This window comes from Agelaius tricolor, unplaced genomic scaffold (assembly GCF_023055355.1).
Source record: "Agelaius tricolor isolate 1412-34295 unplaced genomic scaffold, bAgeTri1.0.p SCAF_31, whole genome shotgun sequence".
Classification (NCBI taxonomy): domain Eukaryota; kingdom Metazoa; phylum Chordata; class Aves; order Passeriformes; family Icteridae; genus Agelaius; species Agelaius tricolor.
In genome coordinates, this window is record NW_027269291.1 from 2,272,220 (window position 1) to 2,291,099 (window position 18,880).

The 18,880-nt window shown below is 63.1% G+C and overlaps 2 protein-coding genes across 7 annotated transcripts; both read left to right on the top strand.

The window, feature by feature from the left end:
• Positions 1–15,180, top strand: LOC139601766 (signal transducer and activator of transcription 5B). 6 transcript variants are annotated; one of them, XM_071451026.1, is made up of 19 exons: positions 1–133; positions 9,604–9,741; positions 9,826–9,982; positions 10,065–10,154; positions 10,298–10,472; positions 10,547–10,677; positions 10,768–10,919; positions 10,995–11,150; positions 11,234–11,413; positions 11,538–11,625; positions 11,713–11,835; positions 11,985–12,077; positions 12,195–12,401; positions 12,575–12,669; positions 12,736–12,866; positions 13,515–13,685; positions 13,890–13,941; positions 14,141–14,248; positions 14,316–15,180. In XM_071451026.1, the coding sequence occupies exons 2-19, from the start codon at positions 9,614–9,616 to the stop codon at positions 14,440–14,442; spliced, it is 2,364 nt and encodes a 787-aa protein (XP_071307127.1). In that variant the 5' UTR covers positions 1–133; positions 9,604–9,613; the 3' UTR covers positions 14,443–15,180. The 6 variants fall into 6 exon arrangements, with proteins under 6 accessions (XP_071307127.1, XP_071307132.1, XP_071307128.1 ...); XM_071451031.1 differs by having other exon boundaries at positions 13,515–13,670; XM_071451027.1 differs by having other exon boundaries at positions 17–143.
• Positions 15,181–15,399: 219 nt separating this feature from the next.
• Positions 15,400–18,667, top strand: GHDC (GH3 domain containing). The gene is made up of 8 exons (XM_071451036.1): positions 15,400–15,880; positions 15,962–16,092; positions 16,165–16,741; positions 16,978–17,161; positions 17,248–17,319; positions 17,422–17,555; positions 17,682–17,770; positions 17,859–18,667. Exons 1-8 carry the CDS (start codon positions 15,676–15,678, stop codon positions 18,057–18,059), a joined length of 1,593 nt encoding a protein of 530 aa, XP_071307137.1. The 5' UTR covers positions 15,400–15,675; the 3' UTR covers positions 18,060–18,667.
• Positions 18,668–18,880: the final 213 nt, after the last annotated feature.

Sequence of the window (18,880 nt, forward strand, 5' to 3'; positions counted from 1 at the left end):
CGGAGCCGTGGGGGGGCGGGGCCGCGCGGGCCGGGCCGGGGCGCGGCGGGGGCAGAGCGGCGGCGGAGCCGAGCGCCGGGAGCCGCCGGGAGCCGCGGGAGCAGCGGAGCCGCAGCCGCCGCCGCGGCCGCAGGTGGGCAAAGGTGGGAGCGCGGAGCCGTCATCGCCGCCGGGACCGCACCGGACCGAACCGGACCGAGCCGACCCGAGCGGGCCCGGACCCCGTCCGCCTTCCGTAGCACGGCCGGGCGGGGTGCGGCGGGGCCGGGGCGTTCCGGTCCGGTCCGGTCCGCGCTGTGGGTGTTTCGTAACCCCGGGCGGGCGCAGCAGGGCCGGGCGCGAAGCTCGGCGGGAGCCCGGCTGGGCCCGCGGGCCCCTGGGCGGGCGGAGGCGACAGTGGGGCCGCTCCGAGGGGGCGGCGGGCACGTCCCGGGCCCGTCCTGGTGCCGCGGCGCATCCCGGGGCGGGGGCGCTCCTGGCCCGCCGGAGCCGGGCCGGTTTTCGCACGCGGGCCCCGGCGGAGCGGCGGCCGCGGAGGGCGGCTCCGAGTCCCGGTCCCGGGCCGAGGGGAGGATCCGGGACAGCGCGAGGCGTCCCGTGCGGTGCCGGGGGGGTCCCGCCGCAGGCAGCACACCGAACCGGGACGGCGGGAGTGTGAGCCCCGCTGCTGTCGGTGGCACACGCGGGGCGGGTGGGATCGTTCCCCGGCGGGAGCGGCGACACCGCGGGGACCGCGGCGCCCGGTGGCCTTTCACCCAGCTCGGGCGCGGCCGGTGCCGGGGAGCCCGCGGGAGCCGCGGCCACCTGTCCGGCGGGTTACGGATCTGTCAGGGCTCCGTGCCCGGCCAGCCCCGGGCCCGTGCCAGGCCGGCCCCGGGCAGCTCCTGCCCAGCGGCTCCGGGGCTCCAGTGCTCGGCTCGGAGCGATGGGCTGGGGCTGTTGGCTCGTTCAGTTCTCCGTGCTGGGCACCCCGTGGCACCGGGCCGGTGACCAGCAGCGGTTTGGTGGCAGTGCCCGGGGCGCCTTGGGAGGGGAGACAGCGCTGGGCTCAGGGTAGCTCCGCGTGGTTTGCCCATAGCAGGGGCATGGCACACGATGTCCCTGGGGTGCGGGGCCCTTGGTTAGAGCAGGACATTCCTGGCTGTGGGCTGGGTCACTGCTGGCTGCCTGCGGGTCCCTGCAGTGCTCGTGCCTGTGCCCAGAGCAGTGTGAGCTCCAGCAGTGGCGAGCGAGGGGGGAATTAGTGCAGGCACAATGAGGTGCTCCGCAGAGCCTCACCACTGCCATGGGCACCAGGATCCAGTCCTCCGCGGTGGGAGCTCTCCCCTCCAGATCCTGACTCCTGGCCCAGGTCCTTGTGCTCCTGAAGCCATCAGGATTGCAGCCTGACCTGAAGTGGTTCCAAGGATGTGAAGAAGGAGACTGTCTCTCTGGGTTTTAGAACTGTTCCTGCTCATCCCCGGGGCTGGAGAGGGCTCTGTTGTGCCCCGCTGTGCTGTGCCCTGCTGTGCTGTGGGTGCATCATGAGGAGGAGGAGGAGCTCTGGTGTGGGCTGAGAGGTGCCAATGCCTGTGTGCTGGAAGGGACATGGGAGAGCTGGGCTGGGAGCAGGGCGTGACGGGTGGCTGTCACCCACTCTGTGTTTTGTGGCACTTTGACAGTGCCCTGCTTTGGGGGTGTTGGGTCCCTACAGTTGTCACGAGAGCCACCTCACCGGGTCTGCTGCACCTGCCTTGTGCCAAGGCCAATGCTTTGGGGCAGGGTTAGGGATGCTCTCACAATTCAGGGAGCTGCAGTTGGGGATGCTCAGCACAGGGCACACAGAGCCTCTGGAGGGACCTTCCCTTCTCGCTGCAGGGGAAGTGCTGACTCCAAAGTGACGGTGAAGGCTTTGCCATGGGGTTTCCCAGCTCTCTCTCGAGTGATAGCAAAACTCAGATACCCTGCTTGCAAAAAATCCCTGCTCCCTGCACTCTGCGACGTCGTGGGCGGTGAGTGGCAACTGCTTTGAGCTGAGTACAATGAAGCAGCCCCGTCAGCTGGGAAATTACTTTCTAGTTTGCAAGGAATGACTGTGAGGTGGGTCACACTCAACAGGCTTCATGACAGCCCTGGAATGCCAGTGGGATGTCAGGCAGGGTGAATGGGACCTCCCTACCATCGGCATCCCCTGGGTACCTGTGCTGGTGGCAGCATCCCTCTGCCTGCCCAGCTGCAGTGTCCCACACACTGTGAGTGCTGCCCTGGAAGCAGCCACTGCAGGGAAGCCAGGGCATGGCTAGGGTTAAGGTTAGGGTCAGGATTAGAGTCCCCACCTTGCCAGCATGGGTCAGGACTCAGCTCTGCAGCCATGCCTGGGAGGCTGTGCTGGCTCCGGGGTCCGGCACGCTCCGGCAGAAGTAGCCTCGACAGCTGTAATGTTTCTGTGGCATGCCTTTCCTTTCATGGGGTGTCTATTTTGCAACCCCCAAGTGTTTTGATCCCGGGAGGAAGGGGGCGGGGGTGTTTACCCTGGCACCGCATGGCTGGTGCAGGGATCCAAGTGGTGCTGGGCATGCCTGAATTTCACATGCAGCAACAGTTCTAGCAACATCTGCTGGCTGATAAAAGGTAGGCTGCTGCACGCCGCTGCTCCCGCCGCGTTGGGAAACGTCGAGGGGGAGGCACTCTGTGGACACGGCTTCCTGGCCGATAGGGCTGAGCTGACTTGCTGATAAAGCAGAATCCACCCATCTGGCTGCACCAGAGGGGCCAGGAGCACGGGCTGCACGCAGGCACTCAGTGCTTCCATGAGTGCTGGGTCCTGCTTCCCGCTGTATCAGGAATGATGTGCCGCCGAGCTGGGACAGCCACAGCTGAACCACATAGCTGAACCACAGCACAGTCACAGCCCATTCCCGGTTCAAACAGCCACTGGTGAGTTTTGCAATCTCCACTTTCAGTGTAACTTTGTGTTATGAGCTGGTTTATAGCACAGCTCTGCTGGAGAGGGAACTGGGGAAAAGGCTGGTGCTGGAGAGCACTGCCTCAAAGAGCCAGAGCAGCGACCCAGCCCTGCCCACCGTGTGCTGGGTGCTCATTCTGTCTGGCCTCTCATCCCTATCACTCGGTAGCCCTGCAAAGCCTTTAGCAGAGGAAGAGGCTGCTCTTGCTGGCAGTTCTGAGTTCCTGCACAGGCTGGAAACGCTGCAAAATGATCTTTGTCCTCTCTGGTGTGAATACACGACCCTGGTGCTGTTGGGCTGTGGGCCCAGGGGTGCAGCTTCTCTGGCCCTGCTTGTGGAGATGCTGTGGTGAGGCTTATAGTGCAGCTCAGGGGCAGGGGCTCTGCTGCTGCTTCAGGGGCTGGAGAGCCCATACCAGGGCCAGGAAAGCCAAAACCCACCTGGACGTATTTGTGTGTGGATGGATGCACGCTGTGCTTCACCTCTCTCTCGATTTGACTGAGGACTTTGTTTCACAAACCACTGGTGTTGGATGTTTTATTCTGTCTGACTGGTCCCCCCTCCTGCCAGCATCCCTGGATGTCTGTGTATCCCCTCTTCCAAAGGCAAGGCTTTACTCCTCTCCATCCTGCTCTGCTGACTTTGTGCAAGAGCATCTCTGCATGCAGAGCTGCTGCAGCTGCTGGGGATGAACTCTGGGAGTGCAATGGGGGGATGCAGGAGCTGCCCTGGTGTCCCTCTGGCTCTCCCTGCTCACCCCACATCCAAAAACGTGTGCTGTACCAGCTGGGCTAGCCCTGTAGAGCAGCCATGCCAGGGGTGAGGAGGCTCCTGCACCATGTCCCCAGCCCCAGGGAGAGCTGGAGCATGGCATCAACCCGAGGTGATGGATGCATCCAGAGCAGTGCTGTTGGTGCCTGTGCTGCCCACATCTCCCCCAGCCCACCTGGGTCCTGCCCAGCAAATCCAGCCTGGCTGTGGGTGGATTAGTGCCATTGTGTGCGCTCACTGGAGCATGGCAGAGAAAATGAAATTGTGTCTGCAGACCCCAATCGGGACTAATTCGATGCTGAAATGAGCTTAATCCTCAGGTCCTTCACCCGGCCTCTCCCTCCTGGGCTGGCACAGGTCTGAGCAGGGATTAGCACCGAGCCAGGGGCGGGGATGGATTTGGCCTCGGTGCAGGAGGCTGCCACAGAACCTGTGGGACCCCAGGGCTGTGCCCTCAGCGTGGCATTCCAGGGATTTGGGGTTGGGCATTATTAGCATGGAGGGAAAATCCCTTCCTTGAGCGTCCTGGCACGGGGCAGCTGCACATCCCTGCCCGGGCAAGGCCAGAGTCTGGGATGCTGCAGGTGGTCAGTGGCTTTGTGCCTGCCCTGGGATTCCCCCACCAAGGCAGGGGAAGCTCCAGAACTCTGAGCTGGCAACTCCCTGCTGTGCCAGCCCCAAAGCTAGTTAATTCGGCTGCTTGGCCCCAGGGAGCCAGGAGTAATTAAAGCTCTGCCCAGCCTCTCTAATCCTGTCTGGGGGTTTATGGTGGGGGCAGCACCAGTGCTGGCAGGGACTGGGCTCCCCACGGTGGATGTCCTGCAGGAACCACACTGGACTCGTGCCCATGGGGCTGGCTGGGCACTGGGCTCTGCTGATGTGGCTGCACCATGTGTCCTGCCCACCAGTGCTGGTCCTGCTGCATGCTCAGTGTCTGAGGGAATCCCACTGGTGCCTGGGCAGTGCTTGTATCTGGCTGTGGCTGCCTCACGGTGGCTCTTGGTGCACTGAGGTTTTTCTTGAGGTTCCAGTGGTTGGATTCAAGGGATTTTGCTGGGTATTTTGGTGGTTTTGGTTTGACGCAGGTTTCTGGGCCTCTCTGATTGGAAGAAATCCGAAGTGAGGAGGGAAACCTTTCCCAAGGGTGGCAAGTGCTGGCAGGCAAAGAGCCTGGCCTGTGGCATGAGATGAGCTGTTGGCAGCCCCCAGCAGTGTTGCCCCTGGCACCAGTCCCCAGCTGTGGCATCTCTGCCTGTGTGGGGCTGGTGTCCCCTCTGGGCAGCATTAGTCATGAATTCATGGTGTGAATTCCCTGCTTTTGGCTCTCAGAGTTGCTGGGACACCTGGACAGTCTTGGTACTAGTATTGGTACTATTATTTCCACCTCTGCCTACCTACTCTGCTGCTGTGGGGCCTGTCACCTCTGCTCTTGGGGGGCATGTTGGATTACCAGAGCCAGCCATGCCTCTTTCATGAGTGTCATGGTACAGATGTTTCCAGTGTGGGCTGAATGGTTCGGCTGTCTCCTCACCGGGGCCAAGCCATCGGTTGCTGCCACTTTCTGTGGGAGACAAACAAACCCCATCAAAGCACGGAGCTTCTAGAAGGAGCTCACTCCCGTGCTGGTGGGCACTGCCACCTCCCAGCCAGAGCTGGAAACCACAGGCCGGTGGAAAACACGCGAGCAGCCCTTGGCCCCCTGTTCTAGCTCCACAACGTGCTGGCACCGCAGCTCTGAGCAGGGCTGGGGGCTGCTCGCCATCACCCGGGTGCTCCCGCTGCAGGCTCGGCTCCAGGGCCGTGGGCTGGGGGATGTGAGTGAAGCCGGGGGGTGCAGGCCAGGGGGTCCCATCTCCCCCCATGCCGAACTCCTGCACGGCTCCCTGGGGTCCCATCCCTGGCTCTCAGCCAGCCACAGGGGCTCAGCGCGGGCCGAGGACAGGACAGCGGCTGTGCCTGCTCTGGCCCCGCGGCGGTGTGAGGGGCAGTGTGCCGGGTGGCTGCCAGCACTCGGGGGCAGGCTGTCCCGCGCAGGCACCTGACATTTTGGAAGGAAATAGCTGCTCTCTGCTCCTTCCTGTAGTGCGCAGCCAGCGAAACGACCGCCCGGGAGCCCGGCTGTGCCCGCCCCGAGCCGTAGCCCGGCTGTCCTGGGGCCGGACGCCAGAGCGGCACGGGGGGCACAGCGGGGCCTGAGGGCGGCTGCAGGAGCGGGCGCTCCACACCGGGCTCCAGCGGGGTCTGAGGGCGGTGAGTGCGCTTGTAGCACCGGGCACTCCACACCGGCTCCAGCGGGGTCTGAGTGCGGCTGTAGGACCGGGCATCCACACCGGGCTCCAGCGGGGCCCTGGGGGAGCTGGAGCGGCCAGGGGGCCGCTGAGGGCGGAGGGGTGGCTCTGTGTGTGTGTGTGTGGGTAACCGCAGCCCTCCGCTCTGCCTGGCGGCCGCTCCCGACTGTCACCTCCACCGCGCTCGGGGCCCGTCTGGGGGCCGGATCTTGCCCTGGAGGGATCTTGCTTGGAGCCGCCCAGCTTGGAGTGCTGCGGGACAGCTTCCCGCCGGGCCTGCCGGGGTTAGCGGCAGCGCTGGCTGCGGCAGCACCGGAGCCCCTGGGCCGCGGCAGCGCAGGGTGCAGGGTCCGGCCCTGCGGCCACAAGCGGGGCCGGCTCTGACCTGGAAGCGATCGCGGGTTCCCGGAGGTGCCGAGAAACCACGTGTCCGTGTTTACTGCGGCGGGAGGCGCAGCGGGGCAGGGCCGCTGCCGCCGGAGCCCAGCCCCGCGAAGACACCGCTCCGGAGACCCCCGGGCTGCCGGAGCGCCGGGCCAAGGGCAGTGCGGGAGCCGAGGGACTGCGTGGGTCGAGGGAGTGGGGCGGTGGAGGGTACAGCCAGAGCGCAGTGGTCCCCCCAGGACTTTGCCTAGCCCTTGGCCCCTGCCTGGCCCTTCAGGGCATGGCTCTGGGCAAGAGGCTGCTGTCGGGGGCTGCGCCAGCGCCAGGACAGGGGTGTCCTGCTCATGAAGAGGTCTTTGGGCTGCTCTGTGCAGGAGCGTCCCGCGGCAGATTGCAGTGAGCATCCCGTGCAGAGCGTGCTCCGGGGTAGCTGCTTGCTTGTGTTTGGGTTTTGCCGTGCCTGTGGCATGTGGGAAGCTGCTGCTGTCGTGCTCATCCTGTGAGGCATTTCCCTCCTTTTGTGTGCCCACGGATATGCTCTGGCTTTCCTGCAGCTTGGGACTTGCTGGCGCCTACTGCCACTGTGCCTGCAACCCTTTCCCGGTGTGATCATGTCAGTCCCCTGGTTGCCCCCAGCCCCAGCAGAGCTGCCACTTTTCCCGTCTTCTCCTCTCCTCGCTGCTGCCTCTGGCCTTCTGAATGCTCTTTCTGGGTGGGTTTCTCCTGTTTTACATTGGGTTTGGCAGTGCTCCCCCATCAGCAGTGGGCAGTGAGGCTGTAAGAGGCAGAAATTATGTCTGCTGGCATGTCCCTCTCTCTGCTCAGTCCCTGTGTTGCTGGGGTCCCTCCCCACAGCTCTGGGGTCTCTCCTCAGCACTGGTGCTACCCTGAGAAGCTGCTGCCTGTGCCCCTTCACAGGCAATGAGTCTGATGAGCACGTCGCTGTGGCTTGTCGAGTGCTGCTGGTTAACCGAGCTGCAGTGACGGGTGGGTTCCAGCTCGCTGCCAGCGAGTAAATGCAAAGTAGCCTAAACCACTACAATTATCTGCCTCTTGCAGTTGTTGGAGTGTGCATGGGGCCGGTGGCTGCCGTGCGTGGCTGACCCATGGCAGTGCTTGAAGCTGCAGTGGCCCTGCTGGGGCTGGAGGTGGCACTGGGGTGGGTGAATGTCCCTGGACATGGGGGTGGATCTGTCCCTTGGGCAGCTGGTGGTGCCACCGAGGAGTGTGATGCTGAAGGTGATGGAGGAGGCAGGGCTGCCTGGAAAAGGACCACGGTGGGACCACGGTGCTGCAGCTTGTGCTGAAACAGAGTTGCTGCCCCAGCTGTGCTGAGTCTCAGGGCCACCATGGCAGGTGGCATTCGTTGCTTGTGCTGGGGTGGTCAGGGTACCCTGCAGCCCATGGGGAGGTTTGGTTTATCCCCAGGTGAGACAAAAATGAGACAAATTTCCCCCAGGAGAAATTGCATGTCCTGCTGCACTGACAGTGTCTGTGGAGGTTGTGCTCAAGCCTGGTGCAAATGGTGTTTTGGGGCACACACCAGGTGAGCTCTGCCACTGTCAGCCACTGCACAGCCCCTTGTAGAGGCAGCTGTGGTGCTGGTGCTCCCGCTCCCAGGCTGGCACTGGCCAAATGCAGTGCCTGCCAGCTCACCACAGAGCAGCCAGAGACTCGTTGCTTAACAACATGCTAGAGTAGAGTAGGAAGTGTTTTGTCACTGTGAGATGGGAAGAGATCACCATTTTATCAACAGGCAGGGCAGTGTCTGTTTGCTCTGTGTCCGTGCAGATGTCCCCACAGTACTGAGGACTTCGGTCACTTTGTGGTGCAGTGGCACTGGCATGGCTGTTCTTGGCTCTGCCCCTTATCAAACGTCCACAATTTCCAACAGCAGCATGTCCTGCTGTCAGCCATCCCACCTTCCCTTTCCTCCTTGCTGGCCTTCTTCTGCCTCCCCAGGCCCCTCCTTGCCAGCAGCATTTCCAGCTTGGTGATTTCTGTGAATGTGGAAATGTTCCTCCCTTTTTATAGAGGAAAAATTCATTTTTAGCCAGCTCTGGGTTATTGTTCCTCTTCCTGTTCAGGGGCGGGTGTGCATGGCTCAGGGGCTCTGGCTGTGGCTGCTCCACTCGGACCTGCTGCCACTGTCCCCCAGCATGTGCCCCTCACTGTATGGCAGTACCAGCTCTTTTGGGGCTCTGTGGGCCACTGGGTGTTTCTGAGGCTGAACAAAATGCTTTGGGGAGAGGGGGAAGCACAGCCCCCACTGGCTCAGCCCCTCTGCTTGTCACCAGCCAGTGCAGTGATCAGGTTCTGGCCCAGTCACCCGGCCTTGGGACACGTCCAAGGCCTTCTTGTGCCCCTGCCTGGCCCCTCTGTGTGGTGCCAAATCCCAGGTGGATAGAGTGTGAGTGTATCTAAATGCTGTTTACTGTACTGCTGCCTCCTCACTCAGGGGGGACCTTGAGCCCCCCAGACCCTCCTGTGTCACTCGCTGTCACATCACCCTCACACAGTCACCTGGAGGCTGTTTCTCCAGCCCCTTCTAGGCACAGGTGACCTGGGGGACACACTGGATTTTAGTAGAGGTGCTGTCACCACCACCTCATCCCTGCCTGCCCCTGGGGCAACCAAGGCTGTGCAGTGTTTGGAATCCCTGCATGGAGCCAGAGCCGCCCCTAAGCTGCTTTGGGAAGGTCTGTGTGTCTCCACCAGGACTTGGGGCACACAAGGGACTCGTCAGGGACTGTGGTGCCACGTGGGCTCATGGGGCTGGGGCTGCTCCTGCCTGCTGGCGCTGCCAGGGTGTGGGCAGGAGCGGGGTGAATGCAGGGGGGGCCTCTGCTCTGCGTCACCCTGGATTTCTGGGCAGCCCTTCCTCCCCCTGGCCTGTTTCCTCATTCGCGTGGCCAGCGATGGCTGCGATCCCGTGGTGCAGTGAGGGGAAATGAGAACCATGTGGAGAGGCCATGCAGAGGCACGGCCCTGGCCCTGGGCACCCCCAGGGCTGTTCCTAGAAAAGAGGGGGTGACTCAGAGCCAGGGTCCACTGCCCCCGCATGTCCTTTCTTTCCGTGGCTGGAGACAGCGCTGGCAGCACCAGGGGCTCGGGCACTCCTGCAGAGGGTGTGGGGACAGCCAGGGCCAGACCCCTTGTAGCACAGTGCCTGTCTGTCTCCCTGTCTGCTGCCCTGACAGCGTGTCTCCCCACAGGTGCTGAACCATGGCGGTGTGGATCCAGGCCCAGCAGCTCCAGGGTGAAGCCCTGCGGCAGATGCAGGCGCTCTATGGGCAGCACTTCCCCATCGAGGTGCGGCATTACCTGTCGCAGTGGATCGAGAGCCAGGCATGGTAGGTCAGGGTGTGCCCTTCCCCAGGGGTGCTGCAGCTGCCCCGGTGTACAGGTGCCCTCACACTTCTCTGATCTGCACACAGGGACTCCATCGACCTTGACAACCCCCAGGAAAATGTGAAGGCGACCCAGCTTCTGGAGGGGCTGATCCAGGAGCTGCAGAAGAAGGCAGACCACCAAGTGGGTGAGGACGGCTTCCTGCTGAAGATCAAGCTGGGGCACTACGCCACGCAGCTGCAGGCGAGTGGGGGGCTGTGGGCAGGGGTGCAGGGCCAGGGGGCTCCCTGCCCTGTGCCTGGCTCAGGCAGTGCTCTCCCCACAGAACACGTATGACCGATGCCCCATGGAGCTGGTGCGCTGCATCCGGCACATCCTCTACCACGAGCAGCGGCTGGTGCGGGAGGCAAACAATGTGAGTGCGGGCTGGGAGGGGTGAGGAGAGGGAGAGGCTGGGGGATGCTCAGGGGCTCTTCTCCATGACGATGGGAGCAGCTCTGAGGCAGGGAATGGGGAGGGTCCCCTCACTGTGCTGAGCACACCCTGTGCCCCGTCCAGAGCCCTTCCCCATCTGGCTCCCTGGTGGACGCCATGTCCCAGAAGCACCTGCAGATCAACCAGACCTTCGAGGAGCTGCGGCTCATTACTCAGGACTCAGAGAATGAGCTCAAAAAGCTGCAGCAGACACAGGAATACTTCATCATCCAGTACCAGGAGAACATGCGACTCCAAGGTGGGTGGGGGGCCGAGGGGCATGGGCCTGGGGTGCTGGCAGGGCCAGCCCTAACACCATGCCCTGTCCCCCAGCCCAGTTCTCCCAGCTCTCCCAGCTGGGCCCCCAGGAGCGCATGTCACGGGAGACGACGCTGCAGCAGAAGAAGGCATCACTGGAGGCCTGGCTGCACCGTGAGGCCCAGACACTACAGCAGTACCGTGTGGTGAGTGATGCCACCTGGTTCCCCATGATGCTGTCCCCATGATGCCCTGTGACACTGTCCCTGCAGCCCTGATGTTGTCCCACCTCGCAGGACCTGGCTGAGAAGCACCAGAAGACGCTGCAGCTGCTGCGCAAGCAGCAAACAACCATCCTGGATGATGAGCTGATCCAGTGGAAGCGTCGGCAGCAGCTGGCGGGGAATGGGGGCCCACCTGAAGGCACCTTGGATGTGCTGCAGACCTGGTGAGTGCCTGGTGGGGTGGGATGGGATGGGACGGGATGCTGAGCCCAGTGGGTGCTGAGCCCTGCTCCCCCCAGGTGTGAGAAGCTGGCAGAGATCATCTGGCAGAACCGGCAGCAGATCCGCCGTGCCGAGCACCTGTGCCAGCAGCTGCCAATCCCAGGCCCAGTGGAGGAGATGCTGTCAGAGCTGAATGGAACCATCACTGACATCATCTCTGCCCTGGTCACCAGGTACAAGTTGGGCCCAGCTGGGTGGGGGGCCAGGTTGGCCCTGCCCTCCTTCCCAGCCCCCCTGATTCCCTTGCCCCCCCCAGCACGTTCATCATCGAGAAGCAGCCCCCCCAAGTGCTGAAAACACAGACCAAGTTTGCAGCCACTGTGAGGCTCCTGGTGGGCGGGAAGCTGAATGTGCACATGAACCCCCCCCAAGTGAAGGCCACCATCATCAGCGAGCAGCAAGCCAAGGCCCTGCTGAAGAACGAGAGCACCCGCAAGTAATGCCAGGGGCTGGGGGTGTGTGGCTGGGGCTGCCATGGCAGTGGGGAGCAGGGGAAGGGCTGCACTTTGCACAGCTCCCAGTGCTGGTGTGCCCTGACTCCGTGTGCATTCCTGTGGCAGTGAGAGCAGCGGGGAGATCCTCAACAACTGCTGTGTGATGGAGTATCACCAGGCCACTGGGACACTCAGCGCCCACTTCCGCAACATGGTGAGTGCCCCCGTTCCCCGTCCTGTCCCCTTGTGTCCCCCTGTGTCCCCATCTGTTTCTCCATGCTCACCCCTGGTGTCCCTGCAGTCCCTGAAGCGGATCAAGCGCTCGGATCGCCGCGGGGCTGAGTCAGTGACAGAGGAGAAATTCACCATCCTCTTCGAGTCGCAGTTCAGTGTCGGTGGGAACGAGCTGGTCTTCCAGGTGAAGGTAAAGCCACTGTGTCCCTTCTGCAGGCCCTAGGCAAGCCATGGGCACTGTGCCCACGGGAGTGGGGCTGGGCTGGGGCCACATGGGTGCCTGTGGGTGATGCTCCCTTGGTGCCCCACAGCCCATTCCGGTCTCCTTCCTCTCGGCAGACGCTGTCCCTGCCTGTGGTGGTGATTGTGCATGGGAGCCAGGACAACAATGCCACGGCCACCGTGCTTTGGGACAACGCCTTTGCCGAGCCCGTGAGTGCCAGTGCCATGGGGGCACGACAGGCCCCATCTGCCTGGTGTGGGAGTAGGGCTCAGCCTCCTGGTGGGACATCAGGCAGAGCTGGTGCTGACCATGCTCTCTGCCCCCAGGGCCGTGTTCCCTTTGCTGTGCCCGACAAGGTGCAGTGGCCACAGCTCTGTGAGGCGCTCAACATGAAGTTCAAGGCAGAGGTGCAGAGCAGCCGTGGGCTGACCAAGGAGAACCTGGTGTTCCTGGCACAAAAGCTCTTCAACAGCACCAGCTCCCACCTGGAGGACTACAGCAGCACCACAGTGTCCTGGTCCCAGTTCAACCGGGTAAGTGGCCTGGGTTCTGCCCAGAGCCCCCCCAGTGCTCATGTTTGTGGGGCTGGATGGGGTGTACCCACCTGCTGTTCCTGAGTCTCTGCTGCTGCACCCAATGTCTGTGCTGTGTAACAGAGGCTCAGAGGCTGCTGACAGGAGTGCTCATTATCTGGAGATTTCAACAGGAAAACCTGCCTGGGAGGAATTATACCTTCTGGCAGTGGTTTGACGGGGTCATGGAGGTGCTGAAGAAGCATTTGAAGCCACACTGGAATGACGGGTAAGAGCCGCCCTGCCCTGTGCAGCCTGGCCCGAGCCCCAAGCCCTGACGCCCTACTCTGCCTAGGGCCATCCTGGGCTTCGTCAACAAGCAGCAGGCGCACGACCTGCTCATCAACAAGCCCGACGGGACCTTCCTCCTGCGCTTCAGCGACTCGGAGATCGGTGGCATCACCATTGCCTGGAAGTTCGACTCCTGTGAGTGTGTGCCAGGCACTGGCATCCCTGGATTGAGTGGCTCCAGCCAGACCACCTCCTGCCCTTGGGGCACTGGCACTGCCACAGCAGGCAGGCTGGAGTTATCCTCAGGAAAGAGGCGAGCACCAGAGCCCCCAGAATGCCTTGGCTGTGCCATGGGGAGCGGTGCTGCCCTCGCTCACTGCAGCCGTGGCTGTGTCAGGCCCTAATGCTGGCAGCAGCAGGGAGGAGGGACCAGGCTGAACCCTCCAACCCAGCCTTGGGGAATGATGTGGACTCTACAAAATCCAGTTAGTCGGTGATGCTCCCCAGTGCAGGGGTTGCCAGGGGTGGCCTGACCCCATGCAGGAGTCTGTTGCTGTTCACAAGAGTGTCCTTTGGAGGGCCGCATAACTGAGAAGCACCAGAGAGCCCCATGGTTGGGGAACATGTCAGGATGAGGCCAGACCTGCCTTGACTTCTCTGTGTTTCCTATCTTATCCCATTTTCTGGCGACCTGTGCTTTATCCTCAGCTGTTTCTGGGGAGGGATGCAGTGTGGGACATGCTGTTTGCTACTTGATATGACCTCGCAGCCCCATCTCCAGAGCACAGCCAGGAGCTGCTGCAAACTCCGGGATTCACCATGATCCTCACGCTTGTCTTGCAGCTGAGAGGATGTTCTGGAACCTGATGCCTTTCACCACCAGGGACTTCTCCATCCGCTCCTTGGCTGACCGCCTCGGGGATCTCAGTTACCTCAACTACGTGTTCCCCGACCGGCCCAAGGACGAGGTGTTCTCCAAGTACTACACGCCGGTTCTCTGTGAGTCCACGCCAGGTAGCGCTGTCCCTTCACCCCACATGTGTCCCCTCTTTTGTGCATCCAGCCAGGATGGAGCTGGTGTTCTCAGCCTCCCCCTGCCCCGGGGCCACACTGGCCCCACAGGGGTTCTGCATCTGGCCACGTGTGAGCCCCCAGCACTGCCTGGGGTCGTGGCATGTGTTGGAGTTTGGAGCCTCAGTGCTGCTTCCTTCTCTCTAGCTAAAGCTGTGGATGGATACGTGAAGCCACAGATCAAGCAAGTGGTGCCAGAGTAAGTGTGACCCCAAAGGGAGATCCTGGGCAGTGGTTGCCATGGGTTCCCAGCATTGAATTGGCTGGGTTGGGTGGCAGCCCAGGGCACTGAGGAGCTCATGGCCACCATCAATGGCCACATTGGTGCTGAGCCTTGTGAGACACCTTGGTGACTTCACCCACGGGGCACCCAGTGCTCATGAGACCCATCCCCACAGGTTTGTCAATGCATCAGGAGATTCTGCCCCTGGAGGGGCCACCTACATGGACCAGGCCCCCTCGCCTGCCGTCTGCTCCCAGCCTCATTACAACATGTACACCCAGAAGTGAGTATCACACCCCTACCCCTGTACTGCTGCAGCTGCTCCTCCCCTCACCGCCTGCCTCCCGCAGCCCCGACCCTGTGCTGGACCCCGAGGGTGATTTTGACCTGGAAGACACGATGGATGTGGCGAGGCACGTGGAGGAGCTGCTGCGGCGCCCCGTGGACAGTCAGTGGATCCCCCACGCCCAGTCGTGACAGGCAGGCGCCTGCTCCCTTGCCCCTGGCCCTGGCGCTGCGGGGACTGTGCTGTGTTCGTGTCTCTGTGCCAGGGGACAGCGGGTGGGCCCTGCCCTGCCCCCAGGATTTGCTCTGTGCTGCCCCGAAACACAGGCTGGCGTCCAGCTCTTTGGTGTTTATGCCCTTGTATAAACGGCAGCGGATTTGTCGCATGGTTTTTCTGTATGTTCCTTTTAAGAGGCCCAGCTTCGGCTTTCCGCTTCTGCCAGCACTGGCCCTGCAGCCCCTGACCCCCCTGTGGGGCTGCTGGGGGCCCCCAGCCCGGCCTCAGGTTCGCTTTCGCAGTCGTCACTAAGAATGTACATGTCGCCTTCTTGTTCTCCCCCGCGGCTCCGTTCCCAGGGCTGCGTGAGGGCAGAGGGCAGAGGAGGGGTTCTGCCAGGGCTCCCCCAGCCCGTGCCGGTGCTCTGCTCCACAGTGGCAGGGTCCCTGCACCTCATCCTCTCCTCTGCCCCCAAGGATGCAGGAGCTCCTCCGGCTCCCGGCCTCGATGTCCCCTCTGGAGCCGGTGCAGCGCGAGGGTGGCAGGGTGTGAGGGCACCCAGCGAGGGCAGTCGGGTGGGCAGGGGGTTTGGGGGAGCGGAGCCCTCTGCCCGCTGCTTCTCCCCTGGCCTGGGCGGGAAACTCTGGGCTCCTGGCCATGTTATTTTTCTATCACAGAGTAAATAAAGCACGGAATATTTTTGTAACACAAAAGCTCTGGGTGCCACGTGTGTCTTGGGACAGAGGCGGGTCCCTCTGGGGAGCTCCTCATCTCGGGTACACCAGGTGAATGCTGGGGCTGGGCCCGGTGTTCAGGGTTCCTATCCCCGAGGGCAGGGACAAGCTGGGCGGATCCGGGGGGCTCTGTCCGGGCGGGAGGGCTGCCCTGAGGAGCAGGGGCTGGGCTGGGGTTGGGGCAAAAAGCAAAGTAAAACGGATCAATAGCTCTTGTTTTTCCAAAGAAAGCTTGCTCTTGATGGAGGGGTAGAGGGCGCTGGTACTGGGAGTTCAGTTGCGGTTGAATTCCCCGCCGAGCGGGGGGCCCGGAGTGTGCTGTGTAAAGGTGAAAATGAAAATAAAACAGGAGCGGAGAGCGGGGCGGCGCCGGGCGCGATAAATCTCCGTCATTTCTGCCGGAGGCGGAATAGCCGGCGTGGGTGAGAGGGTCCGGGGCCGGCTCCCTGCCCGGGGCGGTGTCCGCGTTCCGCGATGCTGGTGGCGCTGGTGGCCCTGGCCGTGGCCGTGGCTGTGGCCATGGCTGTCCCCGCGCTACGGCACCGCTTAGTCCGTGCCGCGCTGCGCCGCGCCGGGGACCGGTACCGGCGGCGGCTGGAGGCTCTGGACAGCGACGTGCGGCTGAGGCAGGAGCGGCGGCTGCGGCGCCTGCTGGGTACCGGCACCGGCACGGCCGGCGGTGAGCGCGGGGCCGCGGGAAGCGGCGCGGGAAGGGGTCGGTCCCGCGGTCCCCCTTCTGAGTTTGTGCCTCTCCCGGCAGGCTGGGAGGAGTTCCAGGAGCAGCATCCCCTGGGGCAGCCCTGTCGGGACGAAGCGCCGGGCGTTCCGCCTTCCCCGCTGCCTCTCTGGGCTCTGCTCCCCAGCTGCTGGGACACCGACCCCCGGCTGCAGGTACGGGGAGCGGCGGGCGGGGTGGGCGCGGATCCCGCAGGGTCTGCCCTCCTGACCCGCCCTCCCCCGCAGGGCTCCGTGCTCTACCTGGATGCTCTCGGCGCCGCTTTTCCACGGGCTCTGACCCGCCGGGGCACGGCCGTGCTGCACTGGAGCCCCGGCTGTCCCCGCGCCCCGGCGGGGTGGCCGCTGCCCACCCTGTACTGCACCCCGGCCGCGGCGGCCGTGCTGCCCTCTCGGGCCGCAGCGCTGCGGCTGCAGCTGCTCTTTGCCCTGCGGCAGCGTGCCCTGCATGTGCTGGAGGCCGGGCTGGCAGCCGAGCTGCACGACGCGCTGCTGACCCTGCGCACTGAATGGCCCCGGCTGGCCCAGGAGCTGGAGCTGGGCAGGCTGAGCCCGCAGCCCGGGCTGCCCGAGGAGCTGCGGGAGCAGCTGCAGGCACTGCTGAGCCCTGCTGTTGCCCGGGCGGCCGAGATCCGTGATCAGTGTGCCCATGGCTTTGAGGGCATCGCGTTGCGGCTGTGGCCGCGGCTGGAGGTGGTGGTGGTGAGGACGATGCGTGGCACAGAGCGGCTCTACTGCGACTCCCTCCGCCAGGCCGACTGCCGGGGGCTGCCCTTCTACTGCCCCTTCTACCAGGCAGCAGGAGGTGAGTGTCCCCCACGCTGGCTGTGTCCCCAGGGTGCCCAAAGGGAGCTGCTGCCACGTGGCAGCACAGATCTCCCTGCCCCAGCACATGCTGGTGCATCTCTGTGCTGCATTCCCTTCCTGCAGCCTGAAAACACCTCAGTCCTGGCACCAGCAAAATTCTGCCCCTTGCAGAGGGGTGAGGCAAGGATGGGGGGGTCTGGGGAGCTCACATTGCCACATGCTGCCTCTGCCCAGCCCTGCTTGGTGTGAACCTGTGGCCAGCAGAGCCAGTGCCCCGATTTGTGCTATGCCCTGATTGGGCTTTCTGCGAGTTCCTGCCCTGCCTGGCCAGCAAGGAGCCACGGACGGTGCTGCTGGATGAGCTCGGGGAGGGCCGTGAGTACGGGCTGGTTGTGACAGCCCAGCCAGGAGAGTACAGGTGCCTCCTCCCTGCTGTGTAGCCCTGGGGGCTGCCTGCCCCAGCCCCATGCACCCATCTCCCCCTCACACCCCCCTGCCCTGCAGGTGCCGTACTGGGGAGGTGCTGAAGGTGACCGGCTTCCACAAGCAGTGTCCTGTGGTGGAACCTGTGCGCAGGTGAGGACACCCCAATGCCTGTCCCTCACCTCAGGGAGCTGGGTTACACGCAGGGTTTGACAGGAGGCTGCCAGTGACCCACCCTGTGTCCCTGCACCTCAGGGAGAGCCAGACACTGAGCGTGCGAGGTGAGAGCATCCCTGAGGAGCAGTTCTGCCAGAGCCTGTGCCGCACCCTGAGCCTGTGGCCGGGTGCTCGCCTGATTGACTATGTCTGTGTGGAGAGCAGCCTGCTGGGTGAGTTCCCCTGAGCTGTCCAAGTCCTCCTAAAAGTGTAGCTGGCACTGCACGGGGGTCTGCAGCCCTCCTGTTCCTGCAGCACAGGAAGCTGGGAGCTTTAACCTACTCATCGTTCTGCTCCAGGTGACTCTTCAGGGCCCTGTGCCCCTCACTACGAGGTGTTCCTGGAGCTGCAGGGCCTGCGGGACCTTTCAGAGGTGCAGCGCTACAAGGTGAGCAGGACACGGGCTCTGCTCTGGGGCTGAAGGATGCTGCTGTGGCAGAGTGGGACCAGCACAGGCAGCTGCCCTCTCTTTGCAGCTGGACCAGTGTCTCCAGGAGGATTTCCCCATCTACAAATCCTTCCGCTTCAAGGGCAGCATTGGGCCCCTGCGCCTGCACCTGGTGAGGCCCAGGAGCTTCACCCGGCTGCGGGAAGCCCTGGGCTCTCCCATGCCCATGCCCAGGGTCCTGCGTGAGGAGCAGCTGCTGCAGCTCATCCAGGGAGCAGTCATCTCCTAGGGCAGCCTTGGGGCCCCACAGCTCTTCCTCCCTGGCATGCACCCTCTGAGGAGGGGCCGTGTCCCTGGGGTGGGAGGGCGTGGGGACAAGGGTGCTCATCCCCAAGGGTTTGGCTGAGTGGAGCAAATGGAGACAGTGAGCTTGACCATGATCCGTGGCAGCAGCTGGCACCACTCAGTGCTGCTGTGGAGGTGGAGCAGGAGCTTGGGAGCCTCAGGGGGCAGCTGCAGGACCCCCTCACTCAGTGCCTTGGCAGCACCTGCAGCCACAGCGGAGTGTATGCCTTTCCTAAGGGACCACTGTGCACCACAGCCCATGGCTGTGGCAGAGGGCTCTGTGGAAGCCTGCAGGAGCAGGAGGAGCAGAAAAGCCGTGCCTCATCACTGAGCACTGGGGCCCTGGGGCATTTTGTCCCCTGGCAGGGACACTGCAGGCAGGGCTCAGGGCTGCTGGTGGCAGGTGTCACAGAGCAGCCCCAGCTGGGCTTCCGTGCATGTCCACTGGTTGAAAAGTAAGCTCCGGTGAGGGCTGCTTTTAATGTTTTGAAAACCAAATGCAAAATAAAGGAGGATTATCTTTTTGAAATAAATAAAAGACTGCACTCTTGATTTTTTTAGACTATTATTTTTAATCTTCATTAAAGAGATTGCTCTAGCAATCTGACTGCTCTGGGGGCTGAGGAGTTGCTGCTGTTCTCAGGGGTCCTGGGGAAGGGGCAGCCATGAATATTTAACCAGCTGAGCCCTCTGGGGGCACCAGGCTCTTTGTGCCTTTGAGGCACATGTGTACCATCGGGAGGGATTGGTCATTTCCCCTCCTGC